Source organism: Scophthalmus maximus, chromosome 17, assembly GCF_022379125.1.
Source record: "Scophthalmus maximus strain ysfricsl-2021 chromosome 17, ASM2237912v1, whole genome shotgun sequence".
Taxonomy (NCBI): domain Eukaryota; kingdom Metazoa; phylum Chordata; class Actinopteri; order Pleuronectiformes; family Scophthalmidae; genus Scophthalmus; species Scophthalmus maximus.
In genome coordinates, this window is record NC_061531.1 from 3,009,704 (window position 1) to 3,027,243 (window position 17,540).

General features: G+C 41.4%; 1 protein-coding gene across 2 annotated transcripts; it reads right to left on the reverse strand.

Moving 5' to 3' along the window:
* Positions 1-865: 865 nt before the first annotated feature.
* rab11fip4a (RAB11 family interacting protein 4 (class II) a) lies at positions 866-17,539 on the reverse strand. 2 transcript variants are annotated; one of them, XM_035615334.2, is made up of 15 exons: positions 17,214-17,539; positions 12,448-12,535; positions 11,506-11,594; positions 9,119-9,282; positions 8,851-9,012; positions 8,609-8,743; positions 8,286-8,321; positions 7,928-8,036; positions 7,179-7,282; positions 6,646-6,786; positions 6,188-6,269; positions 5,799-5,936; positions 5,580-5,726; positions 4,658-4,801; positions 866-4,567 (listed from the first exon to the last, which is right to left on the reverse strand). In XM_035615334.2, exons 1-15 carry the CDS (start codon positions 17,364-17,366, stop codon positions 4,451-4,453), a joined length of 1,809 nt encoding a protein of 602 aa, XP_035471227.1. In that variant the 5' UTR covers positions 17,367-17,539; the 3' UTR covers positions 866-4,450. The 2 variants fall into 2 exon arrangements, with proteins under 2 accessions (XP_035471227.1, XP_035471228.1); XM_035615335.2 differs by lacking the exons at positions 11,506-11,594; positions 12,448-12,535; positions 17,214-17,539 and adding an exon at positions 10,335-10,555.
* Between the last annotated feature and the right edge of the window lies 1 nt (position 17,540).

The window sequence follows — 17,540 nt, forward strand, 5'->3', positions numbered from 1 at the left end:
GACACAATCTGATAATTAACCTCCTACTCTGCTCTAGTGGTAGCCTGTGACCCAGACGAATTCTGGGAGCTAATTTAATATGCTCTGCCAAAATACGCATTTGAGTATTAGTCTGACTACACCAGGCTACTGTAGTGGGTGGGCCTGACAGTGCCCTCACAACATTTCTGTTGAAATGTGAGATTTAGCACAATAAAGGAGCTGAAGTGAGAGAGAGCAACCAGACTAGGAAGAGATCTAACTTTAAAAAAATATATATATTTTTTACTGTCTTCGTATGACTGTCAAAATTCGTATAACTGTCAAAATTGACACAATTCAAGCTCTTTTCAAACTCCCAATTATAATTTTGCCTCGGTTGATCAGGATCTGCTGCTCCTCTTTACCAGAAGGTTAAGAACTGAGACTTTACAGAGCAACTTCAGTTTTCCATTCTTGTCTGGTTGTTTTCATTGGAACACAGAGTGTTACTTTCTCTCCCGACAATCTGCTGGTCAAGTTGCATCAATTAGGACAACCAGCTGAGTTGGGCAAAAGCAAAAATGCTTTTCATTTTCCATCAGAGAAAATTACCATTAGTGATTTTCCGCTCACATTTACTGGTGTCAGGCATGCTAGGAGTGCATAGCACAGATGGCTCGCATACTGTAACTTCTCCAAGTGAGATTATGATAAATATAAATGTTATTTATAAGGTGCTTTTAAAGAGATAACAGCACAAAGAGTGAGAAGGCCCAACAACAGGTTCATCCAGCTACAGATTATTACAAAAGCTAATAGCAACATATTAGACTGGTGTACATGACAATAAACTGGAAAACAATCTTAAATGACAGTGATGAAAGCACCACACAACCAAGCCAACTTCATCATGCCAAAGCAAATGAATTTTATTTACACATTTAGTTTTTTACAACATCGTCACCGATAGTTCCATGTGCAGTATATTATTAAAAGAAATCTGAGTGAACACGTGAGCTGTGACAGACTATTGGTTTTTTTTCTCCACCACGTTTAATATCATTATTCCAGGTAAATACTTGAATATGACACCTTAAAGTGTGCTATATTATGATTATTATAATCTACAACACATATTTTCTTATTTTGTGTCAAATCTCTCAAAGAGACTTTGTAAAAAGCCAAATGATTCGCACATACATACTAACTAGATTCTGTACATTTACAACATGTGACACCACAAATACTGTGTCGAAATAAAAAAAAGGTCAATATCAAAAAAACTCACTTACAGTTGCAATAATGGACAAAAATTATACAAAATTATATTTGTTCATTCCTCAAAAGCAAAATGTAAAAGAACAAGCCAATAAACAGTGAAAACAATCACGGGTGATCAGTTTGTGCAATGCAGCAGCTCAAGCTTCATGTCTTGCTCTCTTCACGTCACACGTGGAGGTTTTGGTGTGTTTGGCTATTTTACTGTATCTAGATCACAGCAAGGGTGAGAAAAGGCGAGGGTGAGATCATATTCAGATTAATTCAGTAGAAGTGAGAATAACTCAGGTTTTTGGCCATTTCACAATGACTCCCAACAATGAACTCAGTTTCCCAGTTACTTTCAGTAGGTGGGTTTCACTAAAGAAAGTTGAATACATATTTCCATTTTTTCTTGTAAAATCTGATTCCTCACATTCCGGTGTTTTTTAATAGGCTGCGATACAGTGAAAGAAACAATTTGATTTACACACCCTGTATTGATTTTTCAACACAAAAACATGTTGAGTGCATTTTCTTGGTCATAAAACATTTGCAAAGGTGATTTTTAAAAACCAAATATATTAAGGTCTACATTATTTATTCTTCACTACCTTTGTTTACTGTGTTTGTTCACAAATGACCACCAATACTGATAGTGACAGCGTAAAACCAACTGCAGGATCTGAACTGCACCAGCCAAAGTGCTCGCTTCTCTTAGAATACCAACAGAACTACGAGACTCTACTAGTGGTTAAATGCTCCACAGAATACCTTTCATGTGATGTATGATGGCCAAAAAACAATGACACAAGTCATTTCCTCTGAAGCTGAGAAACTGAAACTGAAAAGTCATTGTTCCCATCTCTCCAGCTCCAGCTCCTGATGTTTAGACATTATGTTGCATTTGTATGAGAAATGTAGGTGTTCCATTCAACGAATCCACAGACGAATCAACAAATGTTGCATTTGTATGAGAAATGTAGGTGTGCCATTCAACGCTTTGTGATTATCATCACATTCTTCCAATATTACCTTTCCTTTGTTACAGTACATGAAAACCATGGTTAAGATCTGGCACGTAAACTTATCTAATGGCACCTTTAAATACCTTTATTATGAGTAGTCTTCAGAAAACATACTTGTCAAAGGATGCACTGAATTGTCCCTCGCAGGCTCGATGACAGTTACTGAGATTAACATTTCGCATCCCACTAAATACAGCATTTAATGTGTTAATCAAGCATACATTCAATTGTATTGAGACAGCCAAATTAAAGGGTTATAGAGGCTCAGTCAGCTGATCAAAGCGACAATGCAGATCTCAAGAGTATGTGTTCATGTGTGTTGTACCCATTTACAACATGTATTGAAACACTTCACATTACTTTTGACCATTATACAAATCCTTTGTTTCACATTTCTCAGAGAAATAGTCCAAGCACTGGACAGACGAATAAACTGTTGTTCATTGAGAAATAGTTCCACGGAAATGAAATGTTTTCAGTTCATTATGTATTGTGTATACAGTACAGATCAAATAAAGCAATATAGGTGTTAATTATTGAACATTTAGTGTGGGTGGGTTTTAGGCTAACTGTCCGGCTGCGCCGTAATGCTGAATTAAATCACCACATCTTGAATCCAACTCCATACTCCAAAAAAGTGCAATCGCCAAAATATAGAACTTTTCTTTTAAAGGGGCAGTAAGCGATTTTAATCCAATAATCAGTTTTTTCGGCACAGTCCTGGCTCTGTTTGTAAACAGTAAATATCACTCGTCGACACCTTGGAAGACGTGTAGCGAATGACACTAGGACTCAGCTCGTCTGTCTGCCATACCCGAGGCTGTGGGTTCGAGCCCAGACCAGAGCAGTAAAATCATCAACAAAACAAAAAGAGAGACACGCTTTCTCCAAAATCACTTACTGCACCTGTAAGTATTCCTCTTTTGATGCTTCCACTGGTTTTCATTCATTCCCATACAATATGGCGGTTAACTTTCACTTATAATGGTAGACTGGTTTAGAAAAATCCACTCAGCATTGTCATGCAAAATCATGATTGTGACAATTATATAACAATCACAATGTTGGCATGAATACTGAACTCTGAATTCCATATGAATGGCTGTCTGGAAGATGAAAGAAAAAAGAATCTTCAACATTATGGACAGCTTTGGCAAACAGTTTGTTGTAAACCTGTGAAACTCTGGTATGCTCCTTTGTGCCTCTCATTGGTTTCTGTCCCGCACTCCTCATATCTGGCTTCTGATTAAGTCTGAATCTCCAACAGAATAATTCATACTGTGTCTACAGATAAAGTCAACAGTGGCAGTTTCAGTGGCTTCAGATACACAGTGACAAAACACTGGTGGCACAGAAATATAAACAAAATGAATAAACAATATTCGTGGTATGGAAAGAACAAGTGCTGTGTTGATGAAGATATACAGTACGTGTTAGTGTGTGTGTGTGTGTGTGTGTGTGTGTGTGTGTGTGTGTGTGTGTGTGTGTGTGTGTGTGTGTGTGACACCTATGTATATGTAACTACATTTTTGGGCAGCAGTTTCATTTGTGAGTAGTAAGAATATTTGGCACATAATATTCATGGTCTACATTTTTTAGCAACAGTAATTTAAAGTATTTACATTCTGTAAGTACCTCTCTATACAGTAATTATTATTTTTCACAATTACTGTGTTGGATTCAAAGTCACATGACTTGACACATGGCTTCCTGAGTAATTCACAGGAAGCCATTCACTGATCTCAACCTCAATGCTTACTGTTCATCCTAATCAGCTTCTTATTTGAACTCGGAGGTTGCATTGTAAACTGATAAACCAAACTGGCTTTCAGTTGTATTTCTGACAAAGTAGCTGCTCAACAAGTGGTGGTCGCCCCCCAAATTCTGGGAACTGTAGTATTGACCTGCACTTGCTGTAACCATTGGTGTTGACAACTGAAGCAGGGTTGCATATTGTGGCTTAATATGCTTAAACTTCAACTTCTGTTAAATCAAGCTAACGCTGGCATGAAAACTCGGAAGCAAACCACTCTGCTCCTCCCATCCCCTCCTTCGTTCACTGTGCTATCTCAGCTAATGCAGGAATCAGGCTAGTAGACAGGTAAAGGCTGATCAACTCAACTATAGTAATAAACAGGTGTGTGTGTGTGTGTGTGTGTGTGTGTGTGTGTGTGTGTGTGTGTGTGTGTGTGTGTGTGTGCCATTTAACTCTTGATCTCCAGAATAGAGGGGTTATGGTCGAGAATGGCCAGAATGATTTTGTCCATGTACTGCCTCAGACGCAGGTTGATCTCCTCCTGCTCCTTCAAAGCATCTACCAGCTGAAAGAGACAGAAGAAAAGACAATGCATTTGAAAGGCAGTCATTAAGAAAAAAGAAAAAGAATAATCATCCAACAGCAGCAGACTGACCTCGTCTCTGGATGCGTTGTCAATCTCGGCTGCCAGGCACTGGGCCTTGGTGTGACAGGCAAATAGGTTCTTAGCCTCATACAAACTCAGACTGAGGATCTGAGCGTTCAGGTCGTCGTTCTGATCCAGCAGCTTATGGTTCTCCTGCAGGAGCACACACAGAACATTCTGGATTCAGTATGTGTGGTGCAGATAACACAAATTGTGCAGTTCAGTATCAACTGGCTCTAAATAATATTATCTAATTTGAGAGCAAAGAAATATGTGAAGAAAAGATTTTATGCCTTTCTCATTTTCTCACAACTTTCACAAAGTAAATTTGTACAATACAAAATGTCTCGGTCTTAAGTTATGTTCGCTTGTTCAATTTCTGACTGCGCAACTACAACATTTCATCCTTTTCCATCCTTCTTTCTACAAGATTCATAATGACTCAGTAAATTCTGCCACATCTCAACTGTCAGCAAGCACATACTGTATACTGTAGCTATTTTGTCATACTGTATACCATAACTGTGGTATGCAAGCCTTACAATATGTCTGCTGATATTCATGTTCAACACAAATACAAGTTTTTGATAAGGATTCTTTTAGTTTGTTGGTAAAGAATTGTGACCAAAGTACCTACTGAGCAGGACACTTTACAATGTCAAAATAAACTTGTAAGCATGTTCTGCTGACTAACTACTTCATACAAACCCTGTTTTTAAATGACCACAAACTTTGTGCTGAACTTCTTATCATTTACTGGCTGACATACACACAAACAGTCTATCTTTGAAAGGCTGACAAATATCATCAATGCTACCAGACAAGTCTGTGCAGTTGATGTGTATGACAGCGTGACAGACCCTTGGGAATAAATGTAGAGAATAGCAAGCCCTGAAAGAACAGCAGAAAAAGTCAAAGTGTGTGTGAGAACCTGTTTCAGTCTCTTGACTTCATGTTCCATTTCACTCTCCCTGGTCTTGGCGTTATACTCAGAGAGAGCCTTGCCTTTCCCAGGATGCTCCATCTCCAGCTTAAACAACTGCAAGTACTCCAGCTCCCTGCGCAGATCATCAATCAGCTGCAGAGAGGAGATGAAGTTCAATCAAACTCCAAATAATGAATCAATGACACTTATCTGTAAGTACTTTACCTCCTGCATGGACTCCTTCTCCTTCTGAAACGCATGGCGGTTGTGCCAGAGCTTGTCTAGTATCTTCCTGTAGAGGTCCATCTCATCTTTCAGCCTCAGACTAGTGTCCTCCAGCTTGTCCGTCATCCTCTGCTTCTCCTGCAGAGGAGAGAGGGCAAACAAACAGTTGACAATCTAAATCACAAGTCCTCACTGAAGTTATTTTGAAAAAAAAGTTTGGCAAAAATATGGCTTTGTTTAGGTCAACTCTGATTGTCTGCTTTTTTCTTTGCAATGTCCCTATTATTTCCAAATCTGAGCAATTTACTAATACTTGATTAAGATATCATTATTCCTGATAAGAATTATGGCCCAAACTATGAATGATCCTTTCAGTGAGCCACACTCACCTGGTCCAGTTTCTCTGTCTGAGACTTGAGTCTGCACACATTTAACTTCATGTCTCCATTTTCTTCTTCCAACTGCTGTAACCTGTGTAACACACAAAAAAACCCAAACATGTTAATCGCCACAAGCATCCACCACTACAAGTAAGGAAGAAATCAAAGTAAATGTTATGAGGAATGTTGCCTCTTCTCTCTCTTGTAAATCCTTTGTTGGGTTCTGTGGACTGAGACACTTGCGGACATTTGACATAGAAATATTAACACAAAGGGTTGAAGCAGCAACATTTCCCAAGATTTTGGTGGTGGAGGTAAAGCAAAGCACTGGGTGGCTCTACATGCTGTGGCAGCAGTGTACAGTCTGCGAAATCAGAATCAGCAACAAGTTATTGATGTGTTTTGTTTATGATCCATAGTCAGCACCTTTCAGGTTTGCGTGATGGTGTATATTCTGATGTGGTTACCTGTTACAGAGCAGGTCCATCTCGAAGTTTCTGTCCCTCTCCATCTTGCTGTAAACCTCCCTGTGCCTCTTGGTCTCCTCCTCCAGACACTGGTCTGCCCGCGCCTCTGCATCCTTCACCTGCTCCTCCAGCTCATGGACTCTTGAGAGCAAACACAGACATGAGAAAAATAAAAAGGCACACAGTACACTCTTGCAAAGCAGGGCCAGTGTTAAGCTGGGATATGCCTGTGCGCTTGTTGCGTGAAAGTGCACAGTAAAAAGCTAAAGAGATTATGCTGAATCCTGCCTGCAGAGGACGGTAAACACTTAAAGGATGCTTTAATGGGACACTGACAAGGGCGGGATTTCTCCCAGTGCTGCTGACTGATGGTCATTGTGTTTGTGTGAGAGTGAGAGCACTTCACACAATGAAGCAAAACACTAAGTCAAAGACCTTTTATATTGTGTAAATGTTTTTCGTGATAGTAAAACTGACAACTGTTGAGCCAGCTTTAATAAATAAAAGATTGTGTGTGTGTGTGTGTTTCCTACCTGTGGACAAGTTGTGTATTTTCGTGTTTGAGTTTAGACTTGAGGTCACCGTTGGCCAGACTGTCGCTTTCCAACTCTGTCACCTTCTTCTCCAAATAACTGACCTGAGGGAGACAACCGGTCTTTTAACTCGTCCTACAAGACACTGCAGTTACAAAAGAGCGACTTCTGCTTTGTACAATTTGTATCATAAAAATTCCCTAATATCTGGCTGCTCCTCTGGAAATGATGTCTGTGACAATGTGCAGAAGGCTGAGGCTCAGTTAGCTTTCAATCTCTTGCTTTTACTCCACTGGTTTATATAGGACAGTGCACGTGTTTTGTGTGGCGTGTTAGCCTTTCCCTCCTGAGGCTGAGAAGACAAGTACATCGGTTTATGTCAGTTTACGCAGAGCCATCAAAAGGCTGACCACACAGACAGCCTCACATCAAAATGGACAATATTTGAAATATTTTTTCTTTTAACTTTGTTACAGCTTAAACATATGTAAGATCAATAAAAAGGATCAAGAACAAAGAACCCTGCCAGCACAAACCAGATGTGTGCCACAACATGGCTGCTGGCTGTAGCTTCATAGTCACTGCAAAGATATTACAGTGGTATTGATCTTTAACTCTCAGCAAGAAAGTGAATAAGAATTATTTACAAAATGTCAAACTATTCATACTGTACAGAAACTATCAAGTAAGAGTTGACCAATATGTTAATGTGCGAATGGGCTAAATGGTTATTGTGTGCATGTCTGTACTTTCTCTGTGATGTCGAGGTCACAGGAGTCAATGCTGTCTGTGAACAGATCCTCGGTGCTGCTGCCCTGACTCGACCCGAACACGCTGTGGTTGGCCTGGAACAGCTGACTGCAGGGAGGAAACCGGAAGCACTATTATTACATCATTACCCACTGAACAAGATGATGGTATACAGGATGTGTCAGCTTCGGAAGCTGCTCCTCAGTTAGAGGACTCTATTTATTAAACTGCTGAATGCTGAGCCCATCACTGTGATCTGTTACAAGTCATTAGCTGTTCCACTCTTTCTATGCAAATGCAGATTCACTGCAGTAGTTTTAATGTAACGGTCATGATCGTGAAGGTCGGGTCACTCACCGTCCAAATGCTGTGCTGGTAATCTTTCTGTTAGGGCTGAAACAAGAGAGAAACACACACACACAGCATTTCATTATGTGTTTTCAACATCCCACCTTTTACATCCCACGTTCCGATAGTACATCCCACAACTGATGGTACTAACACTGTAACTCTACTAACACTGTAAATGTCACAAACACTTCTGCTTTGTGTATTAATAATCAAAAACATTGTTTTGGCAACAGCTCAGGCTCCCCGTTTGATATGGAGGCAGAATATCCCTCCCAGAATGAATTAGAGGGTTGGATGAGAGTGGATGTGCGTGTGTGTGTGTGTTCTACCTATTGGCCTTGAGGTTTCGAAGTCTAGCCTCCAGGTCATTGAGTAGATTCACTTTCTTACAGCACTGAGAACAGTAGATGTCCAGCAGCTCAGTGTTATACAGCTGCCGCATCTTCTGAGGCGTCTGCCCCGCACTGCAATTTTACATACAATATAAAACCACACACATATATATATATACATTAATAAAATGTATAACTGTGATAAAAATTTTGGTTGTGTATCAAGCCTGACCACCGACCTAGAGGGAAGCGAGGATCCCAGGTCTGAGAACGCATTTGTTCGGTTGTCTTCTTCAGGGCAAGGGCTGCTGGGAATGAAATCCACATCCTCTCCCTCGCCATAATCCTCAAACTGCTCCTCCCCCGAGATGATGGACGCAGACGCTGAGCCAGTGAGGTGGCTAGAGTGGCATTGGAAGTACAACAACATCAGCGATGATTGAAAAAGTCAAAAAACAATCAACCAACTGGCCCTGATAAGGGATCATTCTCACACATGTGACTGACCTGTCTTTTCGTGTTGGGTTCAAAGAGTCAGAGCTGTTGCCATTTTCAGTGCTGCTGTCCATATAACATTCCCCATCGGCGCCAGAGCCCTCACTGTACGCACTGCATTCTGGGTAGGACCGGGTACACATGATAATGGGAGTGCGCAGCTTGGCCTCACCGTTCTACACAAACAAGGAAAATTAAACATGATTAGAAGAGGGACAGAGTTTTCAGAACATATCACTCTACCCACTGTCTGTTTTGTGTTGAAAAAGGCCAGGATATATTTGATAGTAGAAGTGAAGCCTACCTTTATTTAGCTCTGGAGGAGCTCATTGGACTCAAAACCAAAGACGATTTGCTCTTTGTATGTGGCTATTACAGAAATGTATTAAACGGATATCACAGAGGCTCAGTTGAAGTGACATGGACGGCTACAATGGTCAAGTCAATGTCACGGTTGGGTCATGGGTTACACCACCAGAGTATACTACTACATTTTAACTGTTTCAAGATCTATAAAACACTACAAATCTTACATCCATATTTTTTTCTCCAACTCAATGCTCCAGATGAATGAAACAGCTGTTCAGCGCGAGTCAAAAGGGAACTGAGAGAGACGAGACACCTTTGAAATGTCATTACATAATTACAGAACTAAAATCTGCCCTTCAACTGAATTCTCTGAGCATAAACCTGTTAAAACAAATCAGCAGGTCAGCTCAAATAGGTTTGTCGAATTCATTAACAGTATTGGCTTTTAGGTTCGTTCAACATGAACCAGGTTTAACATCAACCACAGGTGAACTACAGCTTCTGAGGACAGAGCAATGATTTTGTTTCTGTTAAACACAGTTTAAGTCCAGCTTCAACTTTAATATGCAGCTAAATACTGACAGGTTTTTTCTCAATGAGGCTTAATACCAGGTATTAAGTTTGTTAAGAACAGACTTAATAACACTACATGGCACTATGACCTGGAGATAATCTCCTGGGTTGATTTATCACATACAGAGTGGAGCGTAGCATGCCCCAGATCATTGCCTCATCAATTATGCATGTAACTGTCTGGCTACACCCAAATGATGGGCCATGGCGGTACACAACTTGTTTCTCTCACACACGCACATGCAGACATACACACACACACACGTGTGCACACACACACTCACGCATGCACACCTGCGCACCCACACACACACACACACACACACACACACACACACACCCTTACCAATCAATTGCATGTGCCACATGTCCCCTGTCCAGTCCCAAGCCCGTGTGTGTCCTCACAGAGATTGTACCAACACACACTAACATCCACAGTCTTCCTGAGGCTTCGACGCTCCGCGTATTAAAAGCTTGAACACAAGGCTCCCTTCACTGCAGCAGCTCAGTCATTTCAATTTGAAAAACACACTGATGCTATAGCTGGGACAAAGCCACACCTCCGTCTCCCTCACTGGGTGCACCCGACCGGCACGGCGCCGGTTTGTGCTGGATGGGCGTGCCAATTAGATATGACACATGCTGCTTGTATCTACTGGTTCCTCTGGTGATATCTCGTCCCAACAAGGAGCGCCACCGCTACTTCTCTAAGATTATTGTCCCTCGTTTGTCAGCTGATGACGACCAGCCTCGGATCAGTCACCTCATATACCTCAGCACCGTTTAAAAGGGTTTTCACGCACCTTCCACTACGCTAATGCAGCCATCCTCCTTCTCGCCCTCTCTTGTTGCTAGGCAACTGTTCAGTTGAACTAATCCCTAGCAGACATAAGCAGTCCTGCACTGCAACATACTCACAGTAACTTATGATATTTTGCATTTTCATAGATTCAAAAAAATAAATAATTTATGCTGCTGTGCATGGTGGAATCCAAACATAATGCCTAAAACAGAGTTATATGGAAACCCACCTCGACAAGGAAAGTTTAAAAATAGATGTAATGTTAGGAATAACAAAAATGAATAAACACTGAAGGTAAGGCAACATTTTGAGATAAATGTGTGTAAAAAACATTTTTGTTTCACTATCAAACTGTGGGGTAAGATATGCATTCACATATGAAATTATGAAATCACTAAATTACATATGTCCACAATGCGTCTCAGATCCGCCCCTGAATGCGACCTCAATGGATCAACTGAGATGCATGTCAGGGCACATCTAAACAGGGCCAGACAAGAAAACAAAACAAAACTTGCACCAAAGAAGTAACAGTGCCTGCAATTAATGTAGTATAAGGTAATGCATCGCAGTAATGAACTTAATTTGCTTCATAATCTCCTTCCCTGCAACTATGAAGATGATCAGTGACTCACCCTACTTTTATTTAATTGAATTATTTAATTTCAAGTGCTAAATTAGACTCAAAGATTTACAGCTAGAGAAAAGTCTGTACCTGATAAATGTAACCATTGTCAGTGACAGACGGCTGGTTGGAGGAAGCACTGCGAGGGCTCACTGTCATCTTCAGTATCTCCTCACAACCTGCAAGAGAGAGAGAGAGAGAGAGAGAGAGAGAGAGAGAGAGAGAGAGAGAGAGAGAGAGAGAGAGAGGCGTCAGAGGAGTGACTTTCCAGCTTAAAGAACATCAATTGGTTCTATCAAAGAAACAGGAACAGTTAAACCTGAACTTACTGGGTGGGGCGTGGGGGGTTGAGAAACTGGCTGTTGTTTAGTGTTTAATTGTGTACTGGTATGAAATGAGCTTACAGACATAGTCTGTCTGAGAAGAGTCTGAGAAAGTAAGCAATCAAGAACAATAGTGCAGGATGGCATATTCATACTGTGGACCAGAAGCAGACAGTTGGAACATACAGTTGTGATCAGTGGGTGAAGCAGTTTTGTATTCATAAACTTAGGCTTTCACAGACGTCAACAGATATGTGATTATCATCAGGCAGAAAAAAAGTGTTGCACACAACGAGTGGTATGCTTTTTTTAATCAAGTCTGTGTTGGTTGAAATGTGTATTCTTCATCAACAGTGCCAGGCAGTTATACCCATGTGACGAGACAAATGTCTACAGTCATGTTGGCTTGGAGGAGGGAGTCAGCTACAATTCATGTTTCTCCTTCTGCTGAGTTACGAGGTGATAAAGATAATGTACCGCACCACGAGTGCCGGAGGAAGATTATCTACTGTATATTGCCAAGAGTTAAATGGGAAGATTGATACCACTCTCACGTCTGAATTGTGAATATGTAAGAGCATCCAACAACCTTAGCACAAACAGAGAACAGAGATGGAAAAAGCCGGGCTGCATCTGTCCAAATTTACCAAAAGTTACTAACCAGTACCTCTAAAACTCACTACACACACAGAGTAAGTAAATTCGTTACCTTTGATAGCAAAAACTCCATGGCAGAAGTCTTTGAAGTTGATTTTCCCATGGGCATTAGGATCCAGGTGCATGGTCAATGCCTTCACCTGCAACAGACAGAAGTCAAAGAAGACAAAAAAAATCATAACATTCCTTTTGCCCCACAGGTCTTCACAATATGGACACATGGACCCCGTTCAGACCTGGTTTCAAAGGTGGTCTTACCACAAGTGGACAGCTTCAAGTACAGGTGTGTGAACGCACTCCAGACACACTGAAGAAACATTTGAGATCTGATCACTCACTAAGACGCAAGTGTCCACATTATTTTTGCAGATTCAAAGATTCATAATGAACCAAAAATGTTGTTTCCCATACATTGATTCAATTGTGGCCACTGACACAATTAACACTGACTGGCCACATATTGATTTCATTGTAATGCTACCAGTATTGATTCACTCAGCCCCACCTAGCTCCACACACACACACACACACACACACACACTTTTCTCTGTGTAAGGACAGGGCATTTTCTACCTCCCTACCCTAACCTTAACCATGACAACTAAATGCCAAACCTGAAGCTTATCCTACCCTGAACCCAAGAACTGAGTCTTAATCCTAAAACAGCCCTTTGAAGGTGGGTCAGAAAGTGAGCGCTGGCCAAAATGTCCTCACTCTAATGTCTAGTAGTCACATTATGTACTTGCATATCCTTGCATATAGAGCAGGGAAGCAAGATCTGATCACATGTGATATCTGGAGACGTATTTATGACACATTCTCACGCCTGGGGTGAAATGACGCACTTAGAAACCGTGATTGGATCTCTCAGGATGGATTTTAAAATCAGGTCTGAACAAGTCCGATAAGTCAGATAACAGCATCAGTAGTGTGTATAAAGTCATCTTTTTTTACAACTTATTACTCTATATCAACATATGCTTATTTGCAATGTATAATTTTTCCATTTTCAGTCTCTTTATTCTGTCAGTAGATGGAGCTGTCTTGGCAACTTGTATAAGAAATAAGTAAGACCTCAACAGTAACTAGAGCCCTTCACCTTTCTGTTGTAGGTGGATAAAATTAACATTTTGTACATAAGTGTACATTTAGTAACACAAAAGCGGTCAAAAGATGTTCAAGAATTTTTTGAAGATTTAAAAGAAGAATAAGTACTTTATAGACACTTTTTTCTGGCATTACAAACATTATCCAGGTTGATTTAATTATCCTTAAGAGACAGGAGAGGTACACTACAGCTGTGTATGTCAGGTCCAACAATCCACACTGCATGTCAGGACAAACTCATTATGTAACTCTCTGTAGATCTCTGCTCTGTGATGAAATTGTGGTGAGACAGAATCAGGGCAATGGCATGAAACTATTTCTGAACCTTTGAGTGCCCCCACTAGCAATTATTGAGTGACCTCAATAATTGTTTGGAAGCACCGGGACTCTTCGAGACTCTTTGGCTGTCTGGCCAAACTGAGTTACTGGGACTGAGTAAGAGGGGCCTTGCTGAAATAGGTGACCGTGAAAACACAAAATGAAAGGCCAAAATGAGCACAACTACAAGTTTGTCCCTTGAGGAAAACAAGACCTGAATAATACCAAACAAATACAGAAAGAACAAGCACATATGCATGAAATGCATTTCATGTGCTCTGATAAATATTGCATTCGTACTGTAATAATCCCTAGTGTGTGTGTGTGTGTGTGTGCAGTATAGGAGCTGCAGTGTGACTGCAAGAAAAGCATGAAGAATAAAGACGAATATGAATATTTTCCAAATGTAAGCACCAGCTGTTAGGCAGTTTTCAGCAGAAGGTGGATCATTTCATTAGTTAATAGCCAACCAATCCGCTCATAGACTCCTTGTGAAGCTCTCATCGCCATGGTGATAAAGAACACAGAGATGAGAGGAGAGGGGAGGGGAGGGGAAGAGGACGATGAAGAAGTAGCTTCCTTTTAGTACGAGTTATTTTTAGTAATGCGCTCTGGGTGTTCAGCCGCCATGACAGCTTCAAGGAAAATCCACTCTCACGGTTGGAGATGGAATGATCAGTGCATCCAGGACTTGAACCTGCCTCATTCATTTACTGCCTGTCATTTCTTCACTGTGGTCAATGTCTGTCTCTTCTTAGCTTAAAAAACGCAGCCTCCAAATAACCTGAAGCAACCAAACAGAGTTATTGTTGCACAGGTACAACAAGGTCTCTGAGGTATTGGGTGGTAGAATATGTGCTTGTAAAAGGAAGGTAGTGTATCTGTCACATGAAACCAATACTTCAATTGAAGTGCACAACTACAAAGATTGTGCTATCTTATACACTTTGAAAGATTTATTTGTAAGCCTGGCACAGATCAGTATATTCAAACAGCTTTATTATGTTTTTGCACATCTTGCCTCTCAATCACACGTTTACACACTAAATCACACACTGATGGCAGTGAACTACCAGGTAAGGAGCTGGCCTGACCATTGGGAGCTATTTGGGGCTCAGTGTCTTGCACAGGGATGCTTTCACAGGAAGAGCTGGGGACCAAACCACCAACCCTGTGATTGATGGACAACTTGGTTATCTTTCTGAACCACATCCACCAACGCATTTTACATTTGGCTGACAAACTTGAAACAGCATCCTCTGAAAATCTTGTCTTTCAGGGCTGATGCAAAAGCACCAACAGGCAGAGTGCCTACCTACAGTGCAGTGTGTTTTTTTGTGACAGAATCTGTTTTAACAAAGTCTCTGCTAATTGGATTCTTATGACATACTGACGTTATTCTGGGACACAGATGAATTCTGGGAGCTCATTTAAATTTGCTCTGCCAGACATGGTCTAGAACCCCTCTATTGGAAAGTGATTTCCCTCCGATAGAAAACTCGCCGGTCCAATCACAACTGATTATTTGATAATCGAGGGAGTTTATACCATGACACAAGGAGAAACGACTTTTCTAAACAACCAAGGCTGCTGCTGATGAACGAGCATTCAACTAAAAGTACCCGATATTTTCAAATTTCTCCCAGTGTGTGACAGACCTCACATGATTTGTTGCATGTACGTGTATGCTTGTATGGTTGTAGGTCTATCCAATTGCGTTCGGGTGCATCTTGGTTTGCGTCCGTCGGTAAAGCCTCTTGGAAATCGAAAATGAACTGAGAGGTCCCAGACTAATACGCACTTAAGTATTAGTCTGGCTACGCCAGGCGACGCCAGGCTACACTGACTTAATAAAAGTAATAAAATGTGGAACCAGTGTTCAACCTGGGCCTGACTGTGCACTCTCCATGGTGCTGAACCTGTCTTACATTAGCTGCCGCTCCCCCTTAAACTGCTCTTAGCCCCAACACCACGCATCAGATACAACACATTTAGGAGAACTTTGGAGCTAGTCTGTGCCAGTCTGCATCCTTGACGTCTTTAAGTGCTCCTAACTCACTTCACCTGCTCTCTTTATAAACCCTGAATTATTCAGACCCTTAAGTCAGTACTTTGAACAAGACTCTGTGGTAGAAATTACAGCTTTGTGTGTCTACAAGCTTTGTACACTTGGATTTGACCAGTTTATCCCATTCTTCCTGACCAAGACTCTCAAGTGCTGTCAAACTGGAAGGGAAGCGTCTGCAGGTCTCTCCAAAGATGCTCAAAACACTATTCATTATGGGTTTTTCAGTGTACTTTTCTGATTTAAAACTAGATTGTTTCACTGGCTGCATGAAGGACAGAAAAGTGAAGTCATTTCAGTGTAGTGACTGATCGAACTCTGTGGAGCCAATGAGCCATCTTATGACATCTCCCAAAACTGTTCAATTGCCACTGCAATGCTTTACTCCACGCCCCTTTTACCTTCCACTGCCACAAAAGTGAATTCCTCTCGAGGCCGCAGAGGACACTTAGCATCCAAACATCACACAATGGGCCAAGCTAGACACTAGTTTGAACTGTGCAGGAACCTGCATGTCTGTAAGCTGCAGTGCCCTGGTCTGATGAGGCTCGTGGGAGCACTGAAACGGCCAGTGGTAGAGGATGAGATCAGTTTATATACACACCATGTCATGATGCATTACATTTGATGGAAAATCAAAGGTGCAATGCTTTATTTAAATTTTTTTGAATCATACAAGAATGTTTAATACACAATCAATAAAGATCTTTCCTCAAATTGATGCCGATATTATTTTAAAAATCTAATATTATATAACTGCACAATGGCCTAATACAACAATGAAAGTGGCAATGACAAAAAAAAAGCCCATGTTCTTCCATCATATAGACAAAACAACAAAATCATTTTATTCACCACTGATAGGTCAGTGTTTTTTTTCTGCACTGTAATTGTGCTATAACTAGTTTTGTGTGTGTGTGGGGGGGGTCAAAATGCCACTTCCTCTGGCTTTTCTAAGGTGAGTAGGCTGGAACCTTTTGATAACATGAAACAAGTAGAGTTGGAGGAAGCAAACATGACACGTCTTTAGCAGGCGTCGGTTTTATGTGACACAGACAAGCACACCAGCCTAAATATATGCTACTAGCCAAAGTGTGAGTAATGATGACCCTTTAAAAGCTAGCATCAGTAGCACACCTGTGACATTCAGTACGCAGGACAGGTTGTCTGTTGTCGTCAGGAGCTGAACATGTCAATCAGTGGCCACTTGTTACGAATAAACCTAATACAATGTCAGCTCGAACGACCACCGGTTTGTACAAAAATACTGTACAGGACAGACTGTGACGGATCGGCGTGCATGTACTCAGTCTTCCATCGCCTCTCACCTCGTCGCCTTGTCCGAACTGAAGACCGAGGTCCACCAAGTGCTCCACCCGGATGAAGCCGTCAGCATCCTCGTCGCACACGTCGAAAACCTCCTTGAGCCTCCGCAGAAACTGCAATAGCTGCTCCTGGTCGGGGAAAATATGTCCGTCCATTGCAGAGCAGTCCTCGTCGTTCGTCTTAATCAAACCGACTGCGATACAATCGGAGTGACGCTGGTCGTCAGCGCCGTTATTGCTGGGACCTCGCCGTCTGACACGGCTGTGACGTAAGCGGCGTCACCGGCACGAGAAGTAGCGGAAAAGAGCGACGGGTTCCGATTCGGAGAC